The 27,103-nt window shown below is 42.9% G+C and overlaps 1 protein-coding gene across 1 annotated transcript in view; it reads left to right on the plus strand.

Annotated features, from left to right (window-relative positions):
* The first annotated feature begins 6,047 nt into the window (after window positions 1-6,047).
* The window catches only part of PPEF1 (protein phosphatase with EF-hand domain 1), a 30,766-nt gene continuing 9,710 nt past the window's right edge, over window positions 6,048-27,103 (plus strand). Inside the window, exons 1-8 of the mRNA XM_056861936.1 lie at window positions 6,048-6,182; window positions 11,094-11,208; window positions 15,324-15,370; window positions 20,015-20,181; window positions 21,352-21,388; window positions 24,029-24,178; window positions 25,472-25,771; window positions 26,428-26,613. Of these exons, the coding sequence (XP_056717914.1) occupies window positions 6,063-6,182; window positions 11,094-11,208; window positions 15,324-15,370; window positions 20,015-20,181; window positions 21,352-21,388; window positions 24,029-24,178; window positions 25,472-25,771; window positions 26,428-26,613 (1,122 nt within the window). The 5' untranslated portion in view covers window positions 6,048-6,062. The remainder of the gene's footprint in view (window positions 6,183-11,093; window positions 11,209-15,323; window positions 15,371-20,014; window positions 20,182-21,351; window positions 21,389-24,028; window positions 24,179-25,471; window positions 25,772-26,427; window positions 26,614-27,103) is intronic.

Genomic DNA, 27,103 nt, shown 5'->3' on the forward strand with positions numbered 1-27,103 from the left:
GACTGACATTGGAGGACAGAGACTGAGAGATAGCAGAATGCCTAACCATGCCCATTGACTTCAATGGTCTCAAGAAGGGTGTAACTATGTTTAGGATGGCATTGTAAATCCACTCTGCAAGTTCACAGATGTGGTGAAGCTTGGACCAAGGACTTTCTGGCTCACATTCTTAGATCTTAATTTATTTTTCTGTGGCTAGATGTCTGCATTCACCCTACCATTGTTACTTTTAATGAAAGAATATAGGAAATGATCAGGAAAGTTGATTTTCATCTTGAATATTTTAATGCAGTGATGTCCCCTTTCCAGTAAGGAGAAAAGAGTTATATGCAACTCTTTCTAGAGGAGAATCATCAAGGCCTGACTCAACATCAGGGGCAGACTGGCCATTTAGCTTAAAGGGAAATTTCCCAGTGGGCCACTGACCTCAAGGGCTACTGATGGCCAGGGATAAGCACAGCCATTCCCTAGCAGCTCTGCCAGAGGCCACTTGGCTCAGATTATTGGCAAGAGTAATCAGTGTCAGCTCATCCATTGTCTCCTGTACTGCTGTCAGTTTGCAGGGAGAAGCAATGAATGAGCTAGTGGCCGTTGCTGAGGCTGCTGAGCTGAGTAGCTGCTGCCGCACTGGCTTGTCGGGCCACCAGGGCTGCTCAGCATGGCTTGTTCCAGGACCATTTTTCTTCCCAGTGTGCTCCTGACTTCAGTGTACACAAGGAGTTCTGTGCAGAGAAGGCACACATGCAGGCAGAAGATGCCCCCTGTTCAATTCTATGAGTGGAGAACTGCTTCATCCCTGTGGTGGACTAACTTCATGCATGTGTGCAAAACTTCCCTTCTGATTAAAAAGAAAGGAAAATCCCAGCATTTCTAGAACTTGGGATTTTGCATAATGGATCTAAGATAACTTTACAAATGTGGAACAGAGAGATGAAGAAAATCAATAGCATTTTAACATTTAAACTAATCAATATGTTTTCTTGTTTTCAGCTTTCCAGCTTTTTCACATTTATGCTGGACCATTTTACTCATCCCAATGCGCCTGATCCAGCTGAAGAAAAATGCAAAAGTAAGAACATATTTAATTGAATGGTAGCATTAAACCGATTACTTTAATATGTTAGCCCAGCAATAAGGGGCTGATTGGGCCGAAACAACAGCCCTGCCCCTCAGGCCATTGGCCTACTGGGAATTTTCCCAGTTGCCTTAATAGCCAGTCTTCTCCTGCCAGCAATTCCATGTGAGTGTCCTGTATATGCTCTTATTCAGCTAGGGTTGTATGAATGCAGAAATACCTTTTAATATGAAATCTGAATGCAGGCATCATGGTTTAATCAAAATCTGGTGCTTCAGCAAGCCTCTGCTTCTCCCTGTAGTTTGCTTTTCATTCATTTGTTTTAAAGCCTAGTTTTAAAGCCAGTGTGGTGTAGTGGTTAAGAGTGGTGGTTTGGAGCACCAGTGGACTCTGATCTGGTGAACCGGGTTTGATTCCTCACTCCTCCGCATTAGCAGTGGAGGCTAATCTGGTGAACTGGGTTGGTTTCCCCACTCCTACACATGAAACCAGCTGGGTGACCTTGGACTAGTCACAGCTCTCTTAGAGCTCTCTCAACCCCACTTACCTCACAGGGTGTCTGTTGTGGGGAGGGGAAGGTGATTGTAAGCCGGTTTGATTCTTCTTTAAATGGTAGAGAAAGTCGGCATATAAAAACCAACTCCTCTTCTTCTTCCTCTTCTTTTTCTCTCTACCCTGACTATGCTATTAGTGAATCAACTGTTAATTGTCAGTTTTTGTTTAGCATTGGGTGGCCTGTGTACTACTTCTCTCTGTGTGGGCACTGTGTAGGCAAAGCCACTGCTTGTTGAGTTTTATTTTATTTTTCATTATCATAATTTCATAATAGCACAGTAATGATAAAACATTAATGGGAGTGCTTTGACTGTCCACACGTAACTAACTAGTGTTGCAATTGTGTTTTTAAGTGTTTTTTTAAATTACCACAAATCAGATTTGAAAAAAGATTGGAGGACACAGGGAAAATATTGGAATGCAGTGGTTTTCCAGTGACATCATCTGGATTCATCATTAAAACTAAGTGAATAAGTCATGGCAATTCCAGACTAAATGGCTATTGTGGAATTGATCAAACTAATAATTACAAATTATAAGTAGTTGAGGGTTTTTTTCATTGATAAGTATGCTTTTTCGGAACTGTATAAAGTACTTAATGAATTTTGCATAGATCTGAGTAGTTCAAAGCTTTCTGAAAGAATTAAAAGCATTCAAAATGCTTTTTAAGTGTATCGTTTTATATAGTATCAAATTTCACTACAGACTCACTTAGATGTTCTCACAGATAAACAGAAATTGACTACTTGAATCTACTGGGTTGGATCTACATGGTGGGGTTGCCAGTGGGGTTGCACCAGGCTGGCAACCAGTGCGGGGAGAGACTCATCAGTGGGGGGCTTCTTCTCACGGGTGACACACTGATTTCATTGGATCACTGGCAAAGCTCTAGCATTCATCCAAAACTCCATGGTTTAGCCATAGAGTTTTGGATGAATGCTAGAGCTTTGCTGGCGATGCAATGACATCTCTTTCTGTTTTGCTGCAAGTGACGTCATCGCTTTACTAGGGATGGCAATTGTTTCAATTTCTCCTCCATTTTTCTCCCAGCACCCAGCTGAGTGGTGGCAGGAAGTGCCATGGAGGGAGGAGCAGGAGGTCTCCTACTCAAATGGGAGACCTGACATTCCTGCCACATGCACTTGGGTTCTTGTCTAAGGGGAAGTATGAAAAAAACTTTATGCTAGCCCCTTGTATCAAGTGAAACATAATGTATCCCAAACTGCTTTTTGTTTCTGCAAGACATCGGGCAAGCAATTTCTGTGCCCTAAAAGATATAGGGAGGAAAGTGCTGGGTATTGTACAAAATCTTGTGCTAACAGAATGGTGCTAAGTCAGTTTACATTTCTGCTTGCTTTGGCAAACCCATCTATTACCTATAGCTCTTTTATGATTATGGGTTATTTTTTACTTATTTGTTTTTTGGCTAAATATTATCAAATTAGACTTATTTCTTTTTTGCCATGTTAACTGAGAAGTCATGTAATTTCATACAAAGATCTTCATGTAATCAAGGTAAGCTTAGAGAAATGAGGAAGGAAGGTGACCAGCATTACAAGTAAATACTTACTGGAGGGTAGGGCTGTCAAAAAAAAAAAATTCGGTACAGTTCGGATTCGGCCGAATTTGGCCCTTGTGGCTTCGGTACGTGCCGAAGTCCGAACTCCCCCACTTCGGATCCGTTCAATTCGGCGGGAATTCAAAGTTCGGAAAAAAAATTCGGCCGAATAAAGCCATTAAAAACACAACCGCGCCTTTCCGCGGCTCTGGGGGGGGCATTTTTGGGCTTAGAGGTCCCAAACTTTCAGCAGAGCTTCAAAGGACGTATATTGAAAGACTCCCCAAGTTTTGTAAAGATTGGGTCAGGGGGGGCTGAGATATGGGCCCTGAAATGGGTCCCCCCCCACCCTTAATGTGTATCTCTCCGCAGAGCTTGCCGCCCACGCACAAAGCTCCCGGCCCGACAAACAGCTGATGAGAGCAAGGGCGGGGCAGGTGCTAAGAACTTTGCAAAGCAACACAACGGCAGAGCAACCCCTTTGCAAACATGCAAAGGGCGGGGCAGGTGTGAAGAATTTTGCAAAACAATACAACTGCAAAGCAACACAAGCACGCAATGCAACACCTTTGCAACAGTGCATAGCAACACCTGATGCCTGGGAGTTTGCATACCATGGAAAGGGACAGAGGCAGCTAGCTATGCATAATGAGCAGGAGGGGGTGGAATTTCTCCTTTTGCATTGGACTTGGGACCAGGCAGATGCATTCTTTAAGTCACCATTTGAAAACCAGTTTTGAGCAAGCATCAAAATAACCTAACTGATCTTATGAATGAGGAAAAACCTGAAGAATAAAAATGAATATCCCCTGAAAGTTTGGGGTCAGTACCCCAAAAAATGCGCCCCCTGCAGCCACGGAAAGGAGCGAATGTGCACAAGCACCCCCTCACACACACATGAGGATTTCCCTCTCTCTCTCTCTTTCCCCGGCCGGCCGCACATCAGCTGATTCCTCCAGTACTCAATCCTGACTGATTGGCCAGAAGAAGACCCAGCTTGGCCACCGATTGGCCGGGGGAGGAGAATGCTGCTTACTGAAGGTTATGCTGCTTACTGACGGCCCTGAATTGGCCGAATTTATTCGTGAACTCCCGAACTCGCTGAATTCGGCCCCCCCGGTTGCCCGCCAGTTTTCAGTTCGGTTCGTCCCGAACTAAAAACCGCCGAATCAAGGGAAATTCGGCTGATTTTCAGTTCGGGCCGAACCGAATTGACAGCCCTACTGGAGGGGATGTGGGAAGAAAAAACCCAAACCTGCAAGCTGTAAAAGGGCACAGAATAGCTAAGCAACCATAACCCTCCATTTCTCTGTACAGCATACAATTTGTTGATTTCAATGGGGTTTGTTTCCTCATCCTACTTTTTGCAATAGCCACAATAAAAGCAATGAAGAGCTACTGGGAATTCTGTGCTGGTTTTAATATACTGTAATCTAGGGCTGTTGAAAAAAAAAATTCGGTATAGTTCAGATTTGGCCGAATTCGGCCTGTCTGGATTCGGGATATGCCGAAGTCCGAACTCCCCCGTTTCGGGTCCATGCAATTCGACGTGAATTCAAAGTTCGGGAAAATTTTTTGGCCGAATAAAGCCATTAAAAACACAACCGCGCCTTTCCGCGGCTCCGGGGGGGCATTTTTGGGGGTAGAGGTCCCAAACTTTCAGCAGAGCTTCAAAGGACCCTTCTTGCAAGACCCCCCAAGTTTTGTAAAGATTGGGTCAGGGGGGGCTGAGATATGTGCATCTCTGAGCAGAGCTTGCCGTCCACGCACAAAGCTCCCAGCCCCGACAAACAGCTGAGCTGCGGGGAGCAAGGGCCGGGCAGGTGCGAAGAAGTTTGCAAAGCAACACAACTGCAAAGCAACACAACTGCAAAGCAATACGTTTGCAACCATGCAAAGCAACACCTGACACCTGGGAGTTTGCAAACCATGGAAAGGGACAGAGGCAGCTAGCTATGCATAATGAGCAGGAGGGGGTGGAATTTTCCCTTTTGCATCGGACTGGAGTCAGGACCAGGCAAATGCATTCTTTAAGTCACCATTTGAAAACCAGTTTTGAGCAAGCATCAAAATAGATCTAACCAATCTTATGAATGAGGGAAAACCTGAGGACACACAACTGAAGCCCCCCCTCAAACCAGGGAGAGAGAGACTCGAGGGGGCACACACACCCCAGGCAGAACGGGAGAAAGCCCCCTTTGGCTTCCCCCACCCACCCACAGAAACTGTTCCCTCCCCACACACACACAGACTCTGCTTCCCCCCCCCACACACACACAGGAGAAAAAATATAGATTAAAGCCCCCAAAGGGGTCTTACTGTGGCTGTCTTCTGTTCCATCAGGAGGGGCTGGGAGGACTGGGTAATCCAATAAGATTCTATTTAAGCATGGGAGGTTTTGCCTTGGATTTGCTGCTCTGGAGATGCATATAGGATCGGGTGATCCATTCATCCCAATAGGGAAAAGGGGAAAGCCTATATCTCGGGACCCCCTGACCCAATGTTTACAAAAGTTGGGGGGGTCTCTTAAGAAGGCTCGTCTGAAGCTATGCTGAAAGTTTGGGGGCTGCACCCCCAAAAAAGCGCCCCCTGCAGCCACGGAAATGGAAAAGTGTATACCCAGAAGTGACATTAATCAGCTGGCCTGCCTCTGCCTGGCCTGCCTCTGCCTGCTGGCCTGCTGAGTGGTGGCAGGGAACCCTCTTAATTGCCGGGCAATTGCCTGCCATTAATTGGTATCTGGCAACCCTAACTGGTATCTGGCAACCCTAACCCTAAAGTGTGTATTTATGTTTCTTTTCTGCTTTTTTTATAGGCACGAACTCTCACTTTGTCTCCAGTACAACTGATAATAGTATACCTGATTCAGATCTGATGATGGAAGAATATGAAAGGACAATAGAAATACCGGACTCCTACTATGGGCCTCATCTCTCTTTCCCACTCACTGTTGCTGACACTAGTGCCCTTCTTCAGGCTTTCAAGTATCGACAGGCAAGTTGAGCTAATGATAGTTTATATATTTATATATCAATATATATAATTCTCAACATGGTCAAATGAACAAACAAGAAAGATCTTTCTACAAACTTGAGCAGAGCCCACGGTTTGCAGAGAAGCTGATTTTCCTTCTCTCAGATACTGACTTACTTGTTTCATATAGAGTGTCGTTATTTGCCTTGCCTGCCAAGAATATACGAGTGAAAGCTGTATCTGAAGGATGAAATTTTTAACATGATGTACTTTTAGATTTGGTTATTTTAATAATGTTATTTAGGGTTTATGTTTTATCTTCTTTCTGATTAATTGTGATGGCATTTGGCTATATGCAACAAATTCTATTGTACTGTGTCATAGGAAAATCTAAAAACAAATACAACAGGGAGGGGGTGTTAAACACCCCCCAAATAGTAGAAGCAGCACCTGTAGCTTTAAGAGATGGATGCCCTCAGTTGCTGTTGCTAAGCAACCATACAGTATTACTTGCCTTCAAGGCTTGGTTTTTGTTAATAAAAGGTGGGGGAGGGGGCAGGGCCCTTTGCAGAGCTGTTTTGGCCTTCGAGGGAGGGCTTATCAGGGCTGTGCCCATTAGCAACCACAACTGACTTGCATGACTGAGCCAGGCCTGGCTGCTTGCTACTGTTCAAAAGCAGCCACCTCACAAAAAGCCAGTGGTAGTGTTTCAAACTAGGTTAGAGTTTCAGAGTAGGATTTGGAGACCCAGGTTCAAATTACCACGCTGTTATGGTAGCTGTCTGGGTGACATTGGACCAGTTACACATTTTCAGCTTTATTTACCTCACAGGGTAGTTGTGAGGATAAAATGGAAGAGAGGAGAATGATGTAATCTGCTTTGGGGGTCCATTAGGGAGAATGATGAGGAATAACATATTAAATATAGTTAAAGATGGGGGGACAGATAAAAGGTAGGGATATCTAGGTTCAAATCTCCACTCTGCCATGGAATCTTGCTGAGTGACCTTTGGCTAGTCACACACACTCAGCCTAAACTACCTCACAGGGTTGTTGTGAAGATAAAATAGAAGATAAAGGTTTAAGCTTTTTTTTTTTTTTGGGAGTCCCATGGTTAGGGTTGCCAACCTCAAGGTGATGGCTGGATTGTCCTGGGATTACAACTGATTTCCAAGTGACAGAGATCAGTTCACCTGGGGAAAATGGGCACTTTGGAAGGTGGACTCTATGACATTATACCCCATTAGGTCCCTCCCCTCCCAAGACACTGCCCTCCTCAGGATCCACCCCCAAAATCTCCAGGTATTTCCCAACCCAGAGCTGGCAACCCTACCCATGGTTAGAAAATGTTGAGGTATAAATGAAATAAATAAATAATAAATATAAAAAAAGGTAAAGGTAGTCCCCTGTGCAAGCACTGGGTCATTCCTGACCCATGGGGTGACGTCACATCCCGACGTTTACTAGGCAGACTATGTTGACGGGGTGGTTTGCCAGTGCTTTCCCCAGTCATCTTCCCTTTACCCCCAGCAAGCTGGGTACTCATTTGACCGACCTCAGAAGGATGGAAGGCTGAGTCAACCTTGAGCCGGCTATCCTGAAACTGACTCCCTTTGGGATTGAACTCAGGTCGTGAGCAGAGCTTTTGACTGCAGTACTGCAGCTTAACACTCTGCGTCACGGGGCTCAATAATAAATATAGTCAAAGATAAAAGGTAGGTTGGTGGATAGGTGGAAAGGAGAGAAAGGTGGGGATATGGTTGTTGCCAGAAGGAAGGAAAGAGGAAATAGTGTGCGCAGGGCAATACAGGGGAAAGTGAGGTGACCCCTGCCAGTCCTTGGAGTTGCCCCACCACACAACTGGGACTGGCATCCAACACCACACAGCTCAGCCATAATTTTCCAAGAGAGAGGCTGCCAGAGGAAGGGAAGGATGGAAAGCTGAAGAAAGGGGGCAGATAAAGATTGGTTGGCTATTGGGTGGGAAAGGAGAGAAAGAGATAGAGAAAAAGAGGTAGGAACAGGGGAGTGGCTATGGAGGCTTTCATGGAAGGGAAAGAAGAAATGGGGGGGATGGGGAAAATAGGGTTGCCAGCTCTGGTTTGGGAAATACCTGGAGATTTTGGGGGTGGAGCCTGGAGAGGATGGGATTTAGGGAGGGGAGGGAAGAGATGGGACATCAGCAGCGTATAATGCCATATAGGCTACCTTCTAAAGCAGCCATTTTCTCCAGAGGAGTTGACATCTGTCATCTGGAGACCAGTTGTAATTCCACCCGAGGGATGGCAACGCTAAAAATGAAATGTGTGCGTGTATAAAATCTTAGGCGCCATTAACCCAGCATGACATATAAGAGAAAAGTGCTTGAGATGGAAAGTGGTTTTTAATTGCTATGCATATCTTCAGGGAAGTAAATTAGTGTATCTTGAAGGCGGTTTTGTTTATCTTAAATATATTTGTCAGAGAAGAAACGTGACTGCTAAATGGAGCACTTAGCTTGAAGAGTCTGTTCTGTTTGTCCCCTTCCACTTTCCTGTTTTTAGCAGTGACATAGTCACTGTTGGCATACTGGGCTCTCAACATAACTGGCGTTTAAAACTTGCAGCTCTATCCTGTCCCCTCCTTAACTCTTTTGTGGTGTGTAGCTTTACCTACAAACAATAAGTGCACAGTTGAACATGGCATTCAAAAGTGCTCTTCATTTGATCTAGTATTGACCTCGAAGGTAAAGACAAGGTTGAGCTATGCCAGGCATATGCTCTTTTTGGCTGCACCTCCAGCTGGGCTGGCATTGTTAATTAATTATTCTGCAACAGATTGGCCTTGTTTTGGTGTTTTTTCTTTCTTTATCTTATCTAGTTATTTCGATTCTGCCTTTTTGCTTAAAAAAAGAGCACGCTAGATCGCTTACAAATCTGAAGATGGGCTCTTTTCACATGGATGTTTAGCTCTGCCTTGGCTTCCTTACTGCAGCATCCACAGGGCATTTGCCATCTATTCATCCTGTTACTGTGTTTTCCCCTCCTTTGCTGTGAACTCGCCCAGTTCTGGTTTGATATGATCTTTTTGGAAAGATTGCAGTCAAAGCATCTTTGCATGCCATGGGGATGGGAAAGTGGTGTTTTTCAGGTCCCTCCCTTATCTGCCCCATTTTTTTTTACTTCAGTCACTTCAATTACTATTTCTCCCCACACATACATCTCAGATGGCCTTTTCAGGATTAATAAATGTAATATCTGTATCATTACAGTATTATAATGTTATAATTGCCAATTGCAACAATGTACTAGTTCCCAGTTTTCAGTAGGAAAAAGGTAAGTCTCTAGTCTCTTGCTTGAGAACTTATAAAGGGAAAGGTACTGACTGCACATTTCTTCTTATAATTCTGCAAGAGGTTTGCCATATTTACCAAAGAGTTTTGCCCATATACCAGAGCGTCCCCACAGTCATCTGCAACACAATGATGTCACTTCTGGAAGTGACGTCAATGCATTGACACTGGCCTCAGTTAGCAGCTAGTGAGTCCCCCTGCCGGCCAGCTGAATGGCGCCGGGGGAGAGAGCTCCGAGCAGGGAATCCCCATCCCGGGGGTGGTGGTGGTGGTAACCCTACTCTGCAACCAAAAGGGCTAGAGACTTTTAAAAAATAATAAAGCTGAGGCGTAGTACAATGGTGAAATACATCGATATAACTCTTAGCTAATACCTTTTAAAAAAAAAGCCTTTAAAAAGCACTCCAGAGGTGTGGAGGGCTGAGGCGAATAAACTGCAGGGAAATCTTCTGCATGGATGTTTTGTTGCCACTGTACATACCTCTGCATTTGCAGCAGCAAGGAGAGCTACAGGAAGAATTATCTCCATGTGGAAGCACTCCCGGTAAAAATTATATCAAATATAAAACAATGGATGCCCATTCATAGAAACAGTTTTCAAAAAGGAGCTGTCGCCTTCAAATCAGGTAATATCAAATGCAAAGGTAAATAGGATTGGATTTATTTTTAGGGTTGCCAACCTCCAGGTACTAACTAAAGATCTCCTGCTATTACAACTGATCTCCAGCCGACAGAGATCAGTTTACCTGGGGAAAATGGCTGCTTTGGCAATTGGACTCTATGGCATTGAAGTCCCTCCTCTCCCCAAACCCTGCCCTTCTCAGGCTCTGCCCCAAAAACCTCTCGCCGATGGCGAAGAGGGACCTGGCAACCCTGTTTATTTTGTGCTTAACAAATAATAAATAGGTCCCAGGCAAACTTTACCATGGAGGAAGTTCTGTATATAGCCAGCCGCAGAAAATGCTGTCTCTTTGGAAGAGCCCTTTAAACTTGCCTAACAGATCACATAACTGACACTCCTTTTACAACATTACAATACAGTATAGTTCATAGTGCTGGTAACGTATAACTTTGCTCAGCTCCTTGAAGATTGGTTGGCTTCAACACAACCAATCCATACATTTTCGCCACTGCTGACTCAGGCCTAATCAACCTTGTTTCAGAAACATAAATGTTGAGATGATGGGGATGCTGAGATAAGTTTTAATTTCAGGTGGCGGCCATGTCAGTTGATATCCTTTATTCCTATTTATTAATTTTAAACATTTGCAGACCTGCCTTTCTCCCAGAAAACTGGGTCCCAAGTCAGGTAATAATAAAACCTGTATGTCATTAAAATATTTAAAAATAACTATTAAAATCCTCTGCTGTAACAAATTTAAACAGCATCCAGTTTCCCTTCTTACCCAGCATGTTAAAAACATCTAGATGAGCTAAAAGAGATTTTTCACCCGAAGTAAAGATTTCTGAAACTGCGTCCCAATGGAAAAATAATGCTCCTCATGCAGCCAAGGACTGCCGGTGCATGAAGCGCTCATAAGTCTGCAATGGACTTCTGCCAATAATATATTATTTTTGTCTTCTTTCCCAACTTGACACAGCAACTTCATGCTCGATATGTACTTCAGCTGTTGCATGAGACCAAGAAAGTTCTTCAGCAGATGCCAAACATCACTCACCTGTCAACCTCCTATGTCAAGGAAATAACAATCTGTGGTATGTTACCAAAACCTAAAGAAGCATAAAAGCATGGCGATGTCACACCTTTATAGTGAAGCAGCATCTGGCATGTAGGATTGTGTAGCATTTGTCTATGGTCGCCATTGGGATGCCATGTCATTTTCCTCCACACTACAGTTCCTCCCCATCTTCCCTTTTATTATGGAAAATCAGACTGGTGACTCACGCCTCTGGCATGTATTTTAAGTAAGCCAAACACTTCCTCCCACTTTTTTTCTGTCAGATGTTACTGGGTGAGTCAGTGATTAAACCGAGCAAACTTTAAGAAATGAGCTACTTTTCCATCTGTAAAATGCTATTTTGTGTGGTAAATAATTTCTTTCACCTTTGGCCTTCCCCCAATTATTTCAACAAGCAGTTCCTAAAATGGTGATGGTGTAAGAAATGCCTTTTCAATGTTCTGATTTTAAAAAACCCCAAAAACCCCGAGATCCATAATAAGAAGGAGCAAATCAATTGGAACTTGATGCAATTTTCCAATCTGTGAAATAACAACTCAGTGCTATGATGCCTTTGCCTTGTTTTTTCCCCCTGTGAAGTCCAGGTGGAGATGTAGCATTAAAGTGAGGAATCTCTCTCACACAACTTTTGAAAATAACTTTCCCTTTCCTTAGAAAATTGTTTTCTTAGGTAAAACTGCAGGAGAAATAGTTGTAATACCTTGAGTATAATATGGTTGATCTGATTCCCTCTAATCCGACCTACTATATTATACTGAAGGTGTATCATAAACAATATTATCATATTCAAAGGGGCAGATAAATTGTTTTGTGTACATGTTTTTGCCCCGGCTACTCATTGTCCATCTTGTGGTGTATATTGTAACCTGACCAGTAAAGTGGTCTAAATATTCAATAAATAAGTAGAAATGTATTTCTGTTCATGACAGAGAATTGCAACATTGGACTCAATCAGCAGTGATTTGTTCCTGATTATGCTGTCATAAATTATGGATGACAGGCTGCTACTTCCCAGCTTGGTTGAAAGGGTTTGGCTGCAAAATGGAATAATTATTATTCTGGTATTTAGTACTATATTTTCAAGTAAGGGGACTACATCGAAAACAGAATTAAATGATGTAGAAAAGGGCAAGTGTTCTAATAAAAGCTGTTTATTGAATGCATTTTTATGCCGCCCTTCCTCTGGGGTGCCCAGGCAGTGTGCACTAGTGTGTCCTTGTTGATCAATGTGCCCATACCTCCTCCTAATGGTGTCCTCATTTGCACAATTGAAAGAGCATCTGAGAGGGATTTTAAGTGGTCCTTCAAACAATAATTGTCTTCTCAGCCAAAAACATGATTGATGACAGATGAAAGTGTAATTTTTACTGATGTTGACGCCAGAATGGTGATTACCTCAAAACAAGATATACCTCCGTTCCGGCAAATCCTTTTAAACTGTGCTTTGAAAGGTGCTTAAATATTCATCTGAAATGTGTGAGGCCTAACTAAAACTCTATTGAATTCAGTTAAAACATTTCATTTTTTTAAATTTTGGTTGAAGAATTTAATTTACTCTGTATTAAGAGGTTAATTTTGTCTCTCCCATTCCCAGAAATGTCCAAAATTGTTAAAATGGAGGGGGGGGGGAAAGTTTGCTCATTTAAGTTTGATTTTCTATCTCCTTAGAGCCTTTGATGTGTTAATGTATCAGTTCTTCTTATATATTAAGAACTCTTGATCTCTTCCCCCTATTGTTCTTGAATCATAGCTGCCAGGAGAAGAGCTTTGTGGAAGTTTAGAAGGTTACACTGTTCTTGCACATTCACCGCAAATTTATACAATATGTCATCTTACCAGCTGGGTAGGAGGACGCAATCCGGCCGTCTTCAGGCCTCATCAGAAAGTATGCTATTTAAAGTTGCTTTTAAAGGACAGTGCAAAGCCTTTTTGTGTAGAAGTGAAGTTTATACCCTGAGTAGGACTTTGGGCGAAAACGCATGGTTGCTTTAGCCTCCTTTCTTCCTTTTCAGCCAGGATTCAGCCAGGATCGAACGCATGCGTTTTTGCTGAACGTGCTTTCGATCCTGGCTGAATCCTGGCTGAAATAGGGAATAAAGGAGGCTATGGGCGAAAACGCATGGTCGCTTTAGCCTCCTTTATTCCCTGTTTCAGCCAGGATTCAGCCAGGATCGAACACATGCGTTTTTGCCCAACGTGCATTCGATCCTGGCTAAATCCTGGCTGAAAGAGGGAATAAAGGAGGCTAAAGCGACCATGCGTTCTCGCCCTAAAGTGACCATGCGTTTTCACCCTTAGTCTCCTAGGAATCCACTTTGTACTGTTACTCTGTGACATTTCTCTGTGGATCTCAAATATATACAAAATAAGAAAGGTGAACTTTCACAACAGGAGCAACTGGTAATAAAGAAACCATGAAGTTTCTGAGTTATTGCCATTTTGCTAGTTTCTTATTTTGCCTTACTATCTATAATTTGGTCCAAAGCTGTTACTTTATGAACAGCAGTCAGCATGGGTGGAATCTGAGATACCCAGGTTTGAATCTCCACTCTGCCATGAATGCTTGCTGGGTGACCTTGGGCCAGTCACACACACTCAACCTACCTCATAAGGTGGTTGTAAATGGAAGAGGGAAAAACATTGTTATAATCTGCTTTTGGTCCCTGTTGGGAAGAAAAGTGAGGTGTGAATATCTAAATAGATAAATGAAATTATTCTCTGTGGCAAAAAACACATGCACATGTGGATGACCTTGGGTCAGTCATTTTCTCTCAGCCTAACCTACTTGATGCAAGAATAAAATGGAAAGGAGAAAACCGCACGTGCCACAGTGAGCTCCTGTGAAGTAGACAGGAAGCAGTGATACAGAGAGATGTCTAGGTAGCCTTTTCACATTGGGAACATACATACGGTTGTCAGCCTCCAATTCTACCAGCTGATTTCCTGACTACATAGATCAGTACCCCTTAGGGTTGCCAGCCTCCAGGTACTAGCTGGAGATCTGCTATTACAACTGATCTCCAGCCGATAGAGATCAGTTTACCTGGAAAAAAATGGCTGCTTTGGCAATTAGACTCTATGGTATGGAAGCCCCCTCCCCAAAACCCACCCTCCTCAGGCTCCACCCCAAAAACCTCCTGAAGGACAGATTTTATGGCATGATATCCTCAACATTCTCCCTCTCCAATCTCCACTCTTACCAAGCACCATCCCTCAAATCTCCAGGAATTTCTTTAGCCAGAGTTGGCAACCCTGAGCACTTCCCTACCTTTAAAGCTTAGAGGTATCTCTGCTTGGTTTGCAAGCTAGGTATTTCTAAACAAGGTGTCCTTTATAACCCATCCTACTAATTACCTGCTTGGGAGCTCCTGTAAACCTGTCCCATCTCCTCTTTCCTACTTTTTCTGTCCCCATCACACCTTATTGGCAGCTGAGGTTGCTTCAGCCGTCCAATTTCTGCTCCTCCTCCTCACATATTTCATTATGATACCATACATGCATGTGTATGTATGTCTACACAGAATGTGAAAAACTGCAGCTGGGTTGGAGATGCTATCAGCTGTTCTAACCACACGCAAGAGATGTCCTGTTCTCCTCCCATACCCGACAACTCGCTTAGGGACTTAGTCATCCTACAGTTGTAACTCAAAAGCATTGCTTTGGAAAGATAGGTATCTGTTGCAAGCACTGATCTAGAACCCTCATTCGGGAATTATAGTTTACTTGAGTTGCATAGCAGTCTTTCTGTCTGTTGGGGCACCCAAAAGACTTTACAGTCTGAAAAATGGATAAAAACATAAATAGCATACATTAATTTTATGTATGTTATGTGTTATCAATTTTGCCAAAAAACACACGCAAGCTGACTGGCAGGATGTTGGGAAAGGGAAAGCAGCTGGTAAAAGAAAATTGGAGGAATTGTTTCCTGTGGGCAGTTTTTTTTCACAGCAGAGGATTATTAGCTGGGCACTTGCTTTCCTGACTTAGCCAGTGGGTGTAGTTCCATCCCCTGAAAAGAAATGATGAGGAGTTTCTGGAGCAGCTGGCTTTCCAGTATCGCCTATTCACAGGCCACCTACTCAATGCTTCTTCTTGGGCCTTACCTGATTGTGAATATTGTATTCTTTCTAGGTGATTTGCATGGGAAACTGGATGATCTTTTGCTGATATTCTACAAAGTAAGTCAACGTGGCGTTGCTAAGCTGTTAAGTGAGTCCTTGACACAACTGGTTTGTTAGCAGTTGCCTACACACTGTTACCAGGTCATAGTATCCATTTTTGGACTGTGGCCACCTTTCAGTCCCTGGAACTCAATTATAATTAAATGTCACTGGAAGGATGTGGCATGAAGGAAATAGGAGGGAGTGCATGCTGCTTGCCATGTCCAAACAAAAGCTGAAATGGCTCATTTTCTGTGGGGTAAAAAGAGCAAAGGAAAATTGCAGGTCCTGTTAATCCTCTGTCAGGAATCCAGTGCCCTGCACTGTATGGCTGAAACTGTTCAGAAGAAGTAGAATCTATATGGTGTTTGTATTTCAGATGGTGAAGTGCCTGTTCCAATGGATTTTGGAGTGAAACAAAACAACAGTCATTGTGTGTGTGTGTGTGTGTGTGTGTGTGTGTGTGTGTGTGCTCCTGCATGTCCTTGTTCATGCTGAGACTGGAGTTAGATTGTTGCATCAAAGATTGGTCAGAAGGCCCATCAAAATCAGCTCCAAACACAAGAGGCATTTAATCCCTAATAAACAAGAGCATTTTCAGGTTTTGCTTTCTTTCCTTGTCCTGTTCCTGGTTGCACCTGCAGCAGGGATAATTTCCTGCCTATATCTTCTGCTCCCCCCCCATTTAACATTGGTTGCAGTACTTTTCATAGAGGAGGGTTCTGTCTTAAAGCTTCCCACAAAGCTGCCATGTGCCGTGTGTGCATGCACACACAGGTGTGGTACTGACTCCCAACAGCTGTTCTCATATAATTTAAATGTATCTCAATTGCTAGTGACTAACATGGAAAAAATTAACATCCTGAGCAGTTCCATGTTTAGATGAAGGCAGAAACGTTTTCTTCAGTAAGTGCCAACTTCTTCCCCTTTTGGTTTAATTTACTTCCTTTTAGAGATGTGACATATATTTCTAGTACTTACTCATATGCATGGAACTGCAAAAAACCAAGAGTTGTCTCCAGTATTTATGCAAGATATTTGTTCTGTCTCTCACCGCCCCCCTTATGCTTTCTTTTTCTCTGAACACTAAAGCATTTCATTCAGCCTGAAAGATAGCTTTAAAATGAGTGCTTAGCAAATTTCTTACAAACCCATCTAATAAATCTCACCCAAGAAGGCGTCACTGTTGAGAAATATTTGGGGCTAGTGATGTGTAGAAATCATTAGTTCTCTGCTGCTCTTAAAGTGCCCTTTTATATAGTCTGGAAGCACCCAAGAAATACATAGTGGTAATAAAGCAGGCGTCACTTTGAAGATGAACAGAAGTTACTCCAGCAGAAGCTTTCTCAGTGCTTGCTTCATCAGGGACATGAAGTGCACGTCCATTAGTCCGTTGCATTTACATTGACAAATAGAAGGGGAGGAGGAGTTACAAAGAAAAGTGAGTTTAAAACAAGACCCTATGAAAAAGATACATAAGCAAAGCAGGGTTAACATCTAGGAAAGTGCAAGATGAAACATGGCAAACAGATCGAGTTAGAAAGCTCAGAGATGTTGCTGAATTAACATCTGTAAGGGGTAGGCTATGTAATAGATTAGTCCATACAGTGAGTGAAAACTCTAAAGTGCTGGTTAAGACCTAGCGGAGTAGATGGTGTTAAACTCCTTGATTAATCTTTTGTGTTGGATTCTCCCTGTGAAGTTCCTCTGTAGGAGAACAGTGACTTTTAGATCAGCAACAGAATAGTCTAGATTAAAATATTCATTCATTGGTTTCTAAATATTGCAATTTTAATGCCAGAAATATGTCCATTTGTTCTTTTGCATAGGGACTGACTTATTTGTCCAAAATAAAGAGTGAAAGGACATTATTGACACATGATGACATATTGGAGGATGAGCAAGTGAATGAGCCTGAGATGGTGTGGCTGATGCTATAAGGTCCTACATTGTGGGGATGTTCATCCTTATCCCTGTTTCAGAGACTCATGAGTCTAACGTTATGTTGGTTTGAAAATCTCTCAAAATGTCACTCTGTGCCTTTGGTTGGACCTCTGCTGTTCACAGGGACATAGCACGGGAATTCTCTAAAACCTTCTGCCACATTGCATGAAAATATATCTTCCATGTAACAGAATGTGTTTTAGCTGCTGCTGATATGAATCTCTTCATGCATAGAAGAGCCTCACTTCACCAAGTGCTCTGAAATATTACTGGGAAGGGGCTTCATTTGAACATAGGGTTGCCAGGTCCCTCTTTGCCACCGGCGGGAGGTTTTTGGGGTGGAGCCTGAGGAGGGCAGAGTTTGGGGAGGGAGGGGAGGGACTTCAATGCCATAGAGTCCAGTTGCCAAAATGGCCATTTTCTCCAGGTGAACTGATCTCTGTCAGCTGGAGATCAGTTGAAATAGCAGGAGATCTCCAGCTAGCACCTGGAAGTTGGCAACCCTATTTCAGTGACAGAATTCACTGAATGGGCAGTTATAGGCTTTATTGTTGCATCACTTCCAGGGCCCAGCAGGAGGATTGTTGTATTCAAATTCAGTCTAGTCATCCAAGTTCTGGAACATGAAGCCTCTTCACACTACAGCTTACTCAAAAAAGCTCCTATCTCATTCTGCTACCTCCAAAGTACATATAGGCAGTGGTGGACCTACATTTTTGGGGCCCTGAAGCTTGAATAGTTATGGGGGCCCCATTGCAACCAGCAACAATAGGGCAACATCCACCAAGGTCCAAGGGCCCTTGCAAGGACCTTGAGGCCCAAATAGTGGAGAAGAGGGTAGTGGGGTGGAGTCCTTGAAAATGGGCCATACAGTGATTAAATAAAACTATAGAACTATTAAGCCATGCACCAATGAAGGATCTGAGGATCCAGCTGCCAAAATATAGGCTATGAATAGATTCTGGTGAGCTCAGAGAGCCCTTTTGAACTTTTTTGAAATTTTGACCAATTACAGGGACATTTTGAGGACATATGAAATGGGTATTAGACCATATTCTAAAGTCAGTATTAAGTACTTCAACCCATTGGCTAATGATTCTATCACTAAAAAACTCCATCGATTTTGTCGAGAAGGTAACTCATTTAAAAAAAGTTGCTTTAGGGGGCCCCCCTCCGGGATTCAGGGCCCTGAAGCTTAAGCTTCATTAGTTTCACAGTAGATCCGCCTCTGCATATAGGCAGTTAGGAACCAAGGCAGACAAAGGGTGTATGTGTGGGTGTGGGTGTAGCTTTTCCCGTCTCTGTTCCCTTCTTATAATTCACATTGCCTGCTTTCAGGGCACAGTGCTGTTTAACACTATTACAGAATGTTTTTTTTTTAATGTGCTCTTAGGATAAGTCATGTGGTCCTCCTAAATTACTAATGTGGATATGTCTGGGCTGCTAATCACTTTACAGTTCACCACTGAGGATTGATATTATAGCTCGGTTTGCTATTTACTTTGATTTGTCTGCTTAGCATTATTCTGTTTATGAGCCTCCATTCCTTGGCGGCGGTGGGGGGGGAGGAAGCAACAAAAAAGGTTTTAGGTGAAAACTCTTTTAATGCTTTTAAATAACTGCTCTTAAGCTTACCTTACTTTCAAAAGACAGTTTGGCAATACTTCCATTCACTGCACTAATAATTGTTAAATTATACCATTTCCTAACACTGTTCCTCCCCAAAAAAGGGGGGGCATAATATTTTAAATTGCCCGTTGCTAAATTTGTCTGTGTTAAATTGATGCTCTGCATATAGACATCCTGTAGCAGAATTAAAAAGCAGATTGACAAAGGGGAGCTAATTAAGCACAAAGCCAGAAGGCACTTTAATAAGGCAGCCGCCCGTCAGCCCTGCTTTCTATTGTGCAAACCGTTGGAAAGCTGCCTTTGACTCTCGCTTCCTGTGTGCACCCGGCTGGTGTAGCGTTCTTTTTTTCCTTCTCCCTCTGGAGCGTGTGTCATCATCTAAAACCACTGAAATGCTCAAGGAAAGCAACTGGGACACAAATGGCCATCCTGCGTTGTAAATATGGATGGAATTTGGGTGTTCACAATGTAAATATAATTGCCAACAATCAAACTGCATTCAAAACTAGAGGTGAAAACACACACAAAAACCTTTCCAGGCTGAATGCACCTCATGTGGTCTGAGAAACTGTGGATTGGAGCTTGTGTCGGGCTGCACATCTATCCCACTGTTCCTCTGTGGAGTTCAGAAGGGCTTAACTGTAGTTGCCAGGAAGCTTTTGCAGTCGAACTCTGCTATCAGATACCTTCAAACGATCACAGTCCTCACTTAATTACAGTGGCCTTGGGGAAAATGTCTTTTCTGTCTCAGCATCCCTGTGATCTTTACTTGAAATGAGAACAACGGTGGCTTCCCTTACAGTGTGTTGCCAGGACAAACATACCAAACAATGCAGAACACTTTTTACATTAGAAACTGCTGTGGAGGTGGCTCTGCACAGCAGCTCGTAAACATGGGGCTTAAGGGCAGCTCTTGGAAATTGCAACTGATCAAGCAACTAATGTGAAGCAGCTATGCTAGGGGATCCTTTTAGATAAGCTGCTGAAGGAAGGGAGGAGACAGGGCCATAGCCAGTGCCGTCTTGGCCATTTGACTTTTGATAATGTAAGTTGCACATTCCAATTTGCTGTATTTGTTTTGTCCTTCAGAATGGCCTTCCTTCAGAAGAAAATCCCTACCTTTTCAATGGTGACTTTGTTGACCGAGGGAAGAATTCTGTAGAAATACTTGTCCTCCTGTTTGCATTTCTTGTTGTCTACCCCAACCATTTTCATTTGAACAGAGGGAACCATGAAGACCACATAATGAATCTTAGGTATCTACATTCTTATATCCTTTGTTTCACTAGTCTGACCTTCCTAGGCTGTAGAATTTAAATGGCAGGGCATCTTCTCCCCAATACTTTGCAACAATATTAACAAATAGATACCGGTATATAAAGCTACAATTTTCCCAACATGGAAGACAAATTGTTTTTAGGTTTGTTCTTTAGATGTCTGTTAAAAAAAAAAAATCTCGGCATATCAGAGACTGCAAGACATAAATTCAATAAATGTAACGCGAATATTTGCCAAGGCCTTTGCATTGGTAGGAATCCGACCATCCTCTAGTGAACTGAAGGGGTAAGATTAATGGGAAGTCAGAATCCGATGATTGTCTGGCCTTTCAATTGGAATTTGGACACCGCCCAGGGACCAAGCACAGGTGTAGCATAGGTGCACATGTTCTTGGACCTGAGGATTTGGAAGTTCATTACTGCAAGTTCATTACTGCCACTACAGAAATAGATATTTTTCATTATGTGACTCAAGGGATGAGAAAGGGATAGATTCGATGTGTGTGGTTGTTATGTTACAAGATTGTACCAGACCCAGGAGTTCCAGGAACCACCTTCCTTACTTAGAAACAGCCCTGGTGACTGCACAGAAAGTTAGCAATGCAATCCTAAGAAGAGTTACACCTTATGAAGCCCACTTACGTCAATGGACTTAGAATAGGGTAACTCTGTTTAGGACTGTGCTGTAAGTGTCTGAGGACTGTGACATTATTACCTTGAAGGAGAAACCATTATGTGAATCCAGTGTTTGACATTTCAATATAACTAGTGCCAAGTTAGTTTTGTGGGTGTTTAGTGTATGTATCAGAGCAAAATACTACTTCCATTAAATGCACCAGAGTTGGGATGGGGTTAATGGAGTCATACCAGCAACACTAGGAGCCGTCTGGATATGTGTGATTTTGGTGAGAGAACAAGAGAGTAGGATTTTTTCCCCTCTGCATGGAGCTATATTTCTTTATTGTTGGGGCTGCTGTTATCTTTATATCAGTGACAGATTGCCCTTGCAATATATGAAAGAGTGAGATCCAGAACTTGGCAGTGATGGATAGTGGGGAGTTCCAAGTATCAAGCTACTTCATAGCTGACCTTGGGAAAAATCTAGCTACTTGCTTATGGTTTCATAGCCCTTTTATTTACTTGTTTCAGATATGGTTTCACAAAAGAAGTTATGAAGAAGTACCGGGTAAGGATCCCCCACCCATCTTTTCCTTTTTTTTTTTTTTTTGAGAATGGTAACTTACTTGAATAATTTCTGTATCTGACAAAGGGGGGGGGGGTTGGACTCTGGAAAGCTCATACCCCCAAAAAGCTTTTTGGTCTCTAAGGTGCTAGTGGACTAGACTCTAGCTGTTGAATAATTTCAAGTCTCAGTTCTTAAGAGCTGAGACTCATTCCAGAGGTTATTTCTCCCTGTTTGCATTCTGAAAGAGAATGCAGGGAAGTGGCCATTATCTAATCACTGGCATATATCATTGTAATGTGAGTGGTCAGACATGAACCTGAAATGCATCTGGCAGAGCATGAGTGGATTGTCCATTAAGGATGCCAGGAAAAGACCCAGGTGGCCAATAGCCTGCCCAACCCCCTGCCCAGGACACCCTGACCCCAAGCGAGGGGCAACCCTCACCTTCTGCAAGGCAGGGGAGAGCTGCCACAAGCCAGCAGCTCTTGCTCTGAGTGTGGCAGGGATAGGATTGCCAGGCTGTGAAATCCCTGGAGATTGGGGATAGAGCCTGGAGAGTGTGGGTTTGAAGAGGGGAGGGACCTCAGAAGGATATAATGCCAAAGCAGCCATTTTCTCCAAGGGAAATGATCTCTTTAATCTGGAGATCAGTTGTAATTCCCGGAGGTTTCCAGACCCCACCTGGAGGTTGGCAACCATAGGTGGGGAGGGAAGTGTATAGGCTTGTATAGCCTTGACATACAGCTTGGCCAAGCCCCAGGCAGGGAAGGAGGCACACAGGGGAGCCCTGTGTGATGCAGGGCTGACTGGGAAGGCTCTTTCTCCCCCTCTTCTTTGGGGAGACAGGGCTGGGGCCTTTTCCAGGGCTGTTTCCCCCCCTCCTTCCACTCCACTTTAAAAACAAGTCTGTCTGCAGCCATTTCTCATTTACTTTTTCAAACGCTTCAGTGTTTGAATTATGTGGGATCATATAAGGGACCGCTCCATGAAATCCACAAGCTGGACTCCCTGGTTTCTTTCAGTGATAGCCCCTCCCACTGATTCTCATAAGCCACAACCCCAACTCTGTTGCCATATTGTGAGCTCCAGGCTGAGAGCGCAGCTGGAGTCAAGGTCGAGTAGCTCAGAGGTCTGTTATGACGGCCTGCGCCCCGTTGGCGCGATAACTGTAATCTATCATGGGAACCAGGCTCAGCCTGATATCCAACGGTGCCTTTCTGATGTATATGTTTCAACCTGCCCGCTTCCCCCCACTTGAGTCCTCGTACCTTTTCCTGTAAGTTGCTGCTACACACCTTATGCTTCCCAAATAAACTGCTTCTTAGACGACTCTGTCTGGATGTTCTGTTGTTTGGGATTTGACAGGTGGACTCAGACCTTACACATATGGTGCTATACAAATTATTCCTATTGAATACTTTCTATGAAACAAAGTAGGAAGGCATTTGTCTGCAGCAATATGACTCTTCCTATTTGTTGATACTATGTTTCTAACAGTGCAAACGTAAGAGGACTTTCCTGGGGCCAGGATGGTGTAGTGGTTAAGAGTGGCAGGACTCTAATCTGGAGACCTGCGTTTAATTCCCTGCTCCTCCCCACGAAGCCTGCTTGGTGACCTTGACCATAACTGGATTTGCTGTAATTCAGTGTGATTGCACAGAACTGCGTTGCTTATCATTCACATTTCTTTAGCTGGTTTTACTGTGATCTAACTAGAAACACTTTTCTGTGAAACTTCCTTTCTGTGTTCAAAAATGTTATAAATGTCACTTTCAAGATTCCCTGAATTTTTTTCTGTTGTATTTATGAGTTTAGGTTTATCAAGCACAACTCTACTAAAGCTTGGCTATCAAGGAGCAAAAACTATAGCTAAACAGAGGCTATGGGACACTGCCCTTCAAGCTGACAGATCAAGGGCTCACTCGGTTCCAGTAGTGGAGAACCGTATTAATTTTTTGGCTCCCGCAAACTATCTCTATGCCTTAGATTACCCTAAATATCGGAGAGCCTTTACTTTGGCCTGCTTTAATGCCCTCTCGTCTGCTCTTCTTGAAGGGAGATTGCCCGTCTCCCTTATGAACTCCGCCTCTGTCCATGTCAATCTGGAATGGTGGAAACAGTTGAACATGTTCTTTTACACTGCCCACTTTATCAAGACATACGTAAAATGTTCATCGATCCAATTTTGTCTATCTTCCCAGATAGAGATAGAGTTAGCCACACTACTTTGTTATTAGATGATTGTGTTAAAAATATTACCTAATAGGTTGCGAGGTTCTGTGCCAGGGCATGTATACTAAGGCAGAAGAAGCTGTCATAATGACTTTTATGTTAAACAGACCATCTTACTCATAGCTGTAACTAAATTTTTGTTTTACTTGATCAAATACTAGACATTTTTAAATTATTATATTTCTTTTTGTGTAAGCTGGTCTTTGACCGTAATAAATAAATGATGATGATGATGATGATGATTAGTAGCTTCTTAAAGCAGTAAACTGATGAAGTCCATATCAAGCTGGTCATATGTAGCAAAGTGATCATCTACAGGTGTTTTCAGGAATGCCATCTAACAACATTTTTCATTTAATACAAATTGTGCGCTTTCATTTTATAACATTTTCATTTTTCATTTAATAGTCCCATGGCAAAAAAATTGTGCGTCTTCTGCAGGATGTTTTCAGCTGGCTTCCTCTTGCAACTATAGTTGACAGTAAAGTTCTTATCTTACATGGTGGGATCTCAGACACCACTGATTTAAATTTCCTGAACTTGTTTCAGAGAAACAAGGTAAGAGACCACATCCATAAGGCACTCTTGATACATTTTTATTCTGTGGTGTCAATTCATTTCACCATGGCATGTACATAAGTCCTTTTGAAATCTATAAGCCCATGCTTAATATTTGAAATAAAAATTGTTGTGGCATTTTGCAGATTTAAATCAACAAGCACAACTTGCAAAGGATAACATGTTAAACACTTAATTGAGGATTCCTAAATTTTGTGAGATTTAAGCATACATAATTTGCTTTGGACTGCATCCTAAACATTTAAGATTATACAGGAGCTTCTGATCAGTTTTTGTGCAAATTTCCATTGTGCCCAAAACTTCCTATGAAATACTACTTCTAGAGACCTGGTAGTACTGTTCCTATAGTCCCACATTCAGAGAGAAATGCATGGCAGTCTATGCAGCTGAGTTCCATTGTATGGATGTGTCAGTCTACAACAATAAATGTGTAGATAAATGTAAAGTTCTGCATTTAGGTAGGAAAAATCAAATGCATAATTATAGGATGGGGGAGACTTGTCTTAGCAGTAGTGTGTGCAAAAAGGATCTTGGGGTCTTAGTAGACCAAACACTGAACATGAGTCAGCAGTGTGATGCAGTAGCTAAAAATGCAAATGCCATTTTGGGCTGCATTAATCGAAGTATAGCGTCCAGATCATGTAAAGTGATGGTATTGCTTTACTCTGCTCTGGTTAGACCTGACCTAGAGTATTGTTTTCAGTTTTGGGCACCACAATTTAAGAAAGATGTCGATAAGCTGGAACGTGTCCATAGGAGGGCAACAAAGATGGTGAGAGGTCTGGAGACCAAGTCCTATGAGGAAAGGTTGAAGGATCTGGGTATGTTTAGCCTGAAGACTGAGAGGGGATATGATAACCATGTTCAAGTACTTGAAGGGCTGTCATATAGAGGATGGTGCCGAGTTGTTTTCTGTTGCCCCAGAAGGTCAGACCAGAACCAACGGGTTAAAATCAAATCAGAAGAATTTCCATCTAGACATTAGGAAGTTAGAGCGGTTCCTCAGTGGAACAGGCTTCCTCAGGAGGTGGTAAGCTCTCCTTCCCTGGAGGTTTTTAAGCAGAGAATAGATGGCCATCTGTCAGCAATGCTGATTCTATGAACTTTGGCAGTTCATGGGAGGGGTGGGCATCTTCTGGGCACTGTGTGTGTGTGTGGGGGGAGGTAGTTGTTAGTTTCCTGCATTGTGCAGGGTGTTGGACTAGATGACCCTGGTGGTCCCTTCCAACTCTATGATTCTGATTATGGTGATCATGAATATTGTTTTTGTAGCTGAAAACTCTGCTGAGACCTCTGAAGTCAAAAACGGAGAAAAATCGTGAACCCGAGGGACCTAGTGTAATAGAAGACTGTTCCACCCTCAGAGAAGTCAAGAAATGCCTTTCTAGGCAGGACATCACAAAATCTTCATCCGCATCTAGTGAGAGAAAACCGAACTCTAAGGATGTAACTGATGCCAAACAGCACGTTGACCTTTCTGACAGAACCAGTTCTGTGGAGGTCTCGGATCTTGAGCCCAATGTTAGCACGTCACGCACATCTCCAGAGCCAACCACTGAGGAGTGGAAGCAAGTATGCTGAAACCAATTTTTTTTGGGGGGGAGGGAGGGGTTCTTAGGGCTAGGGTGTTAACATCTGAGGTATAATTTTGTAAAAAGAAAATTTCAAAGTTAAAGAATTGGTATAGTAATTCAAATATATTAATTAATTATTCTGGAAACCTTCAAGGAAGCTGGTTAGTTTAAGCCACTGTGCCTTCTCCTTTCCTCCTTTCCTGTTCTTTTCACCACTTCTTGTTCAGTCCATTGCCTACGCTGTGTTTTATTCTTTAGCTACTCTGCCTTTAGTCTCCCTGCCCATAGTTCTGTTTTTCCTAGAACCTCTTTCCAGACCTCAGTCTGTTCACTAAAAACTAAATCCCTAGGGCCTGTGCAAAGTTTTTTTTTTTTTTTTAAATATCAGTCAAACATACCACTTACACATCTGTCAGAGAAGCTGGACTGAAAACATTCTGACAGCGTTGCTCACCGAGCGAGCAATCTGTACCATCATACCTGCTCTGCTGATCAATATCAGATGCTTCACTGCCACAATACAATACAGATACTTTTGACCTCAGGTTAAGGCTGGCTTTTTTAGGTGGTGACCAGTATTTCTTTCAAATTCTAGTTGCATGTTTGTGTTGTATGAATAGTGGATAGTCACTAGCATTCATTTGCTATTGAAAGGTGATAGATATTCTGTGGAGTGATCCTAAACCCCAAAATGGCTGCACACCAAACAAATATCGAGGAGGAGGTTGCTACTTTGGACCAGATGTTACTGCCAGGTTGCTCAAACGATATAATTTGAAGATGCTCATCAGGTCACATGAATGCAAACAGGAAGGCTATGAGATCAGCCATTATGGAAAGGTAAACCACAAGTTTACAATATACATTTCACAATGGCGTTTGCAATGTGAAAAAATATATATTCTGGAGTGGCGTGGGAGCATGCAGCAGATGCCTTATGGGCTGTCCCTACCCATATGTAATAGCTCTTATGCAAGGTCTCAAGTTAACCCCTGGCATTCTGGTTAAAGGCTGTTGGGTAGCAACTTGTTATGGCTGAGATCGTGAATAATTGCTGCCAGTCTGACTAGACAATACTAGTAAATGGAGCTATGATCTGATTCAGCATATGGCAGCTGGCTTGGTATATGATGGTCAGCATGTTGGAGTAAGACTGTGGAGACCCATGTTCAAATCCCTACTCAGCCATGAAGGTCTCTCAGCCTAACCCACTTCACAAGGCTACTATTGTAAGGATAAAATGGGGACGTGGAGAATCATGTATGAGGTAACCAGTTCCTTAGAGGAGGAAGTGCAGGATAGAAATGTCAGTGATTGCCTCATTTGGGAA

The sequence above is a fragment of the Euleptes europaea genome, chromosome 16 (assembly GCF_029931775.1).
Source record: "Euleptes europaea isolate rEulEur1 chromosome 16, rEulEur1.hap1, whole genome shotgun sequence".
NCBI lineage: Eukaryota > Metazoa > Chordata > Lepidosauria > Squamata > Sphaerodactylidae > Euleptes > Euleptes europaea.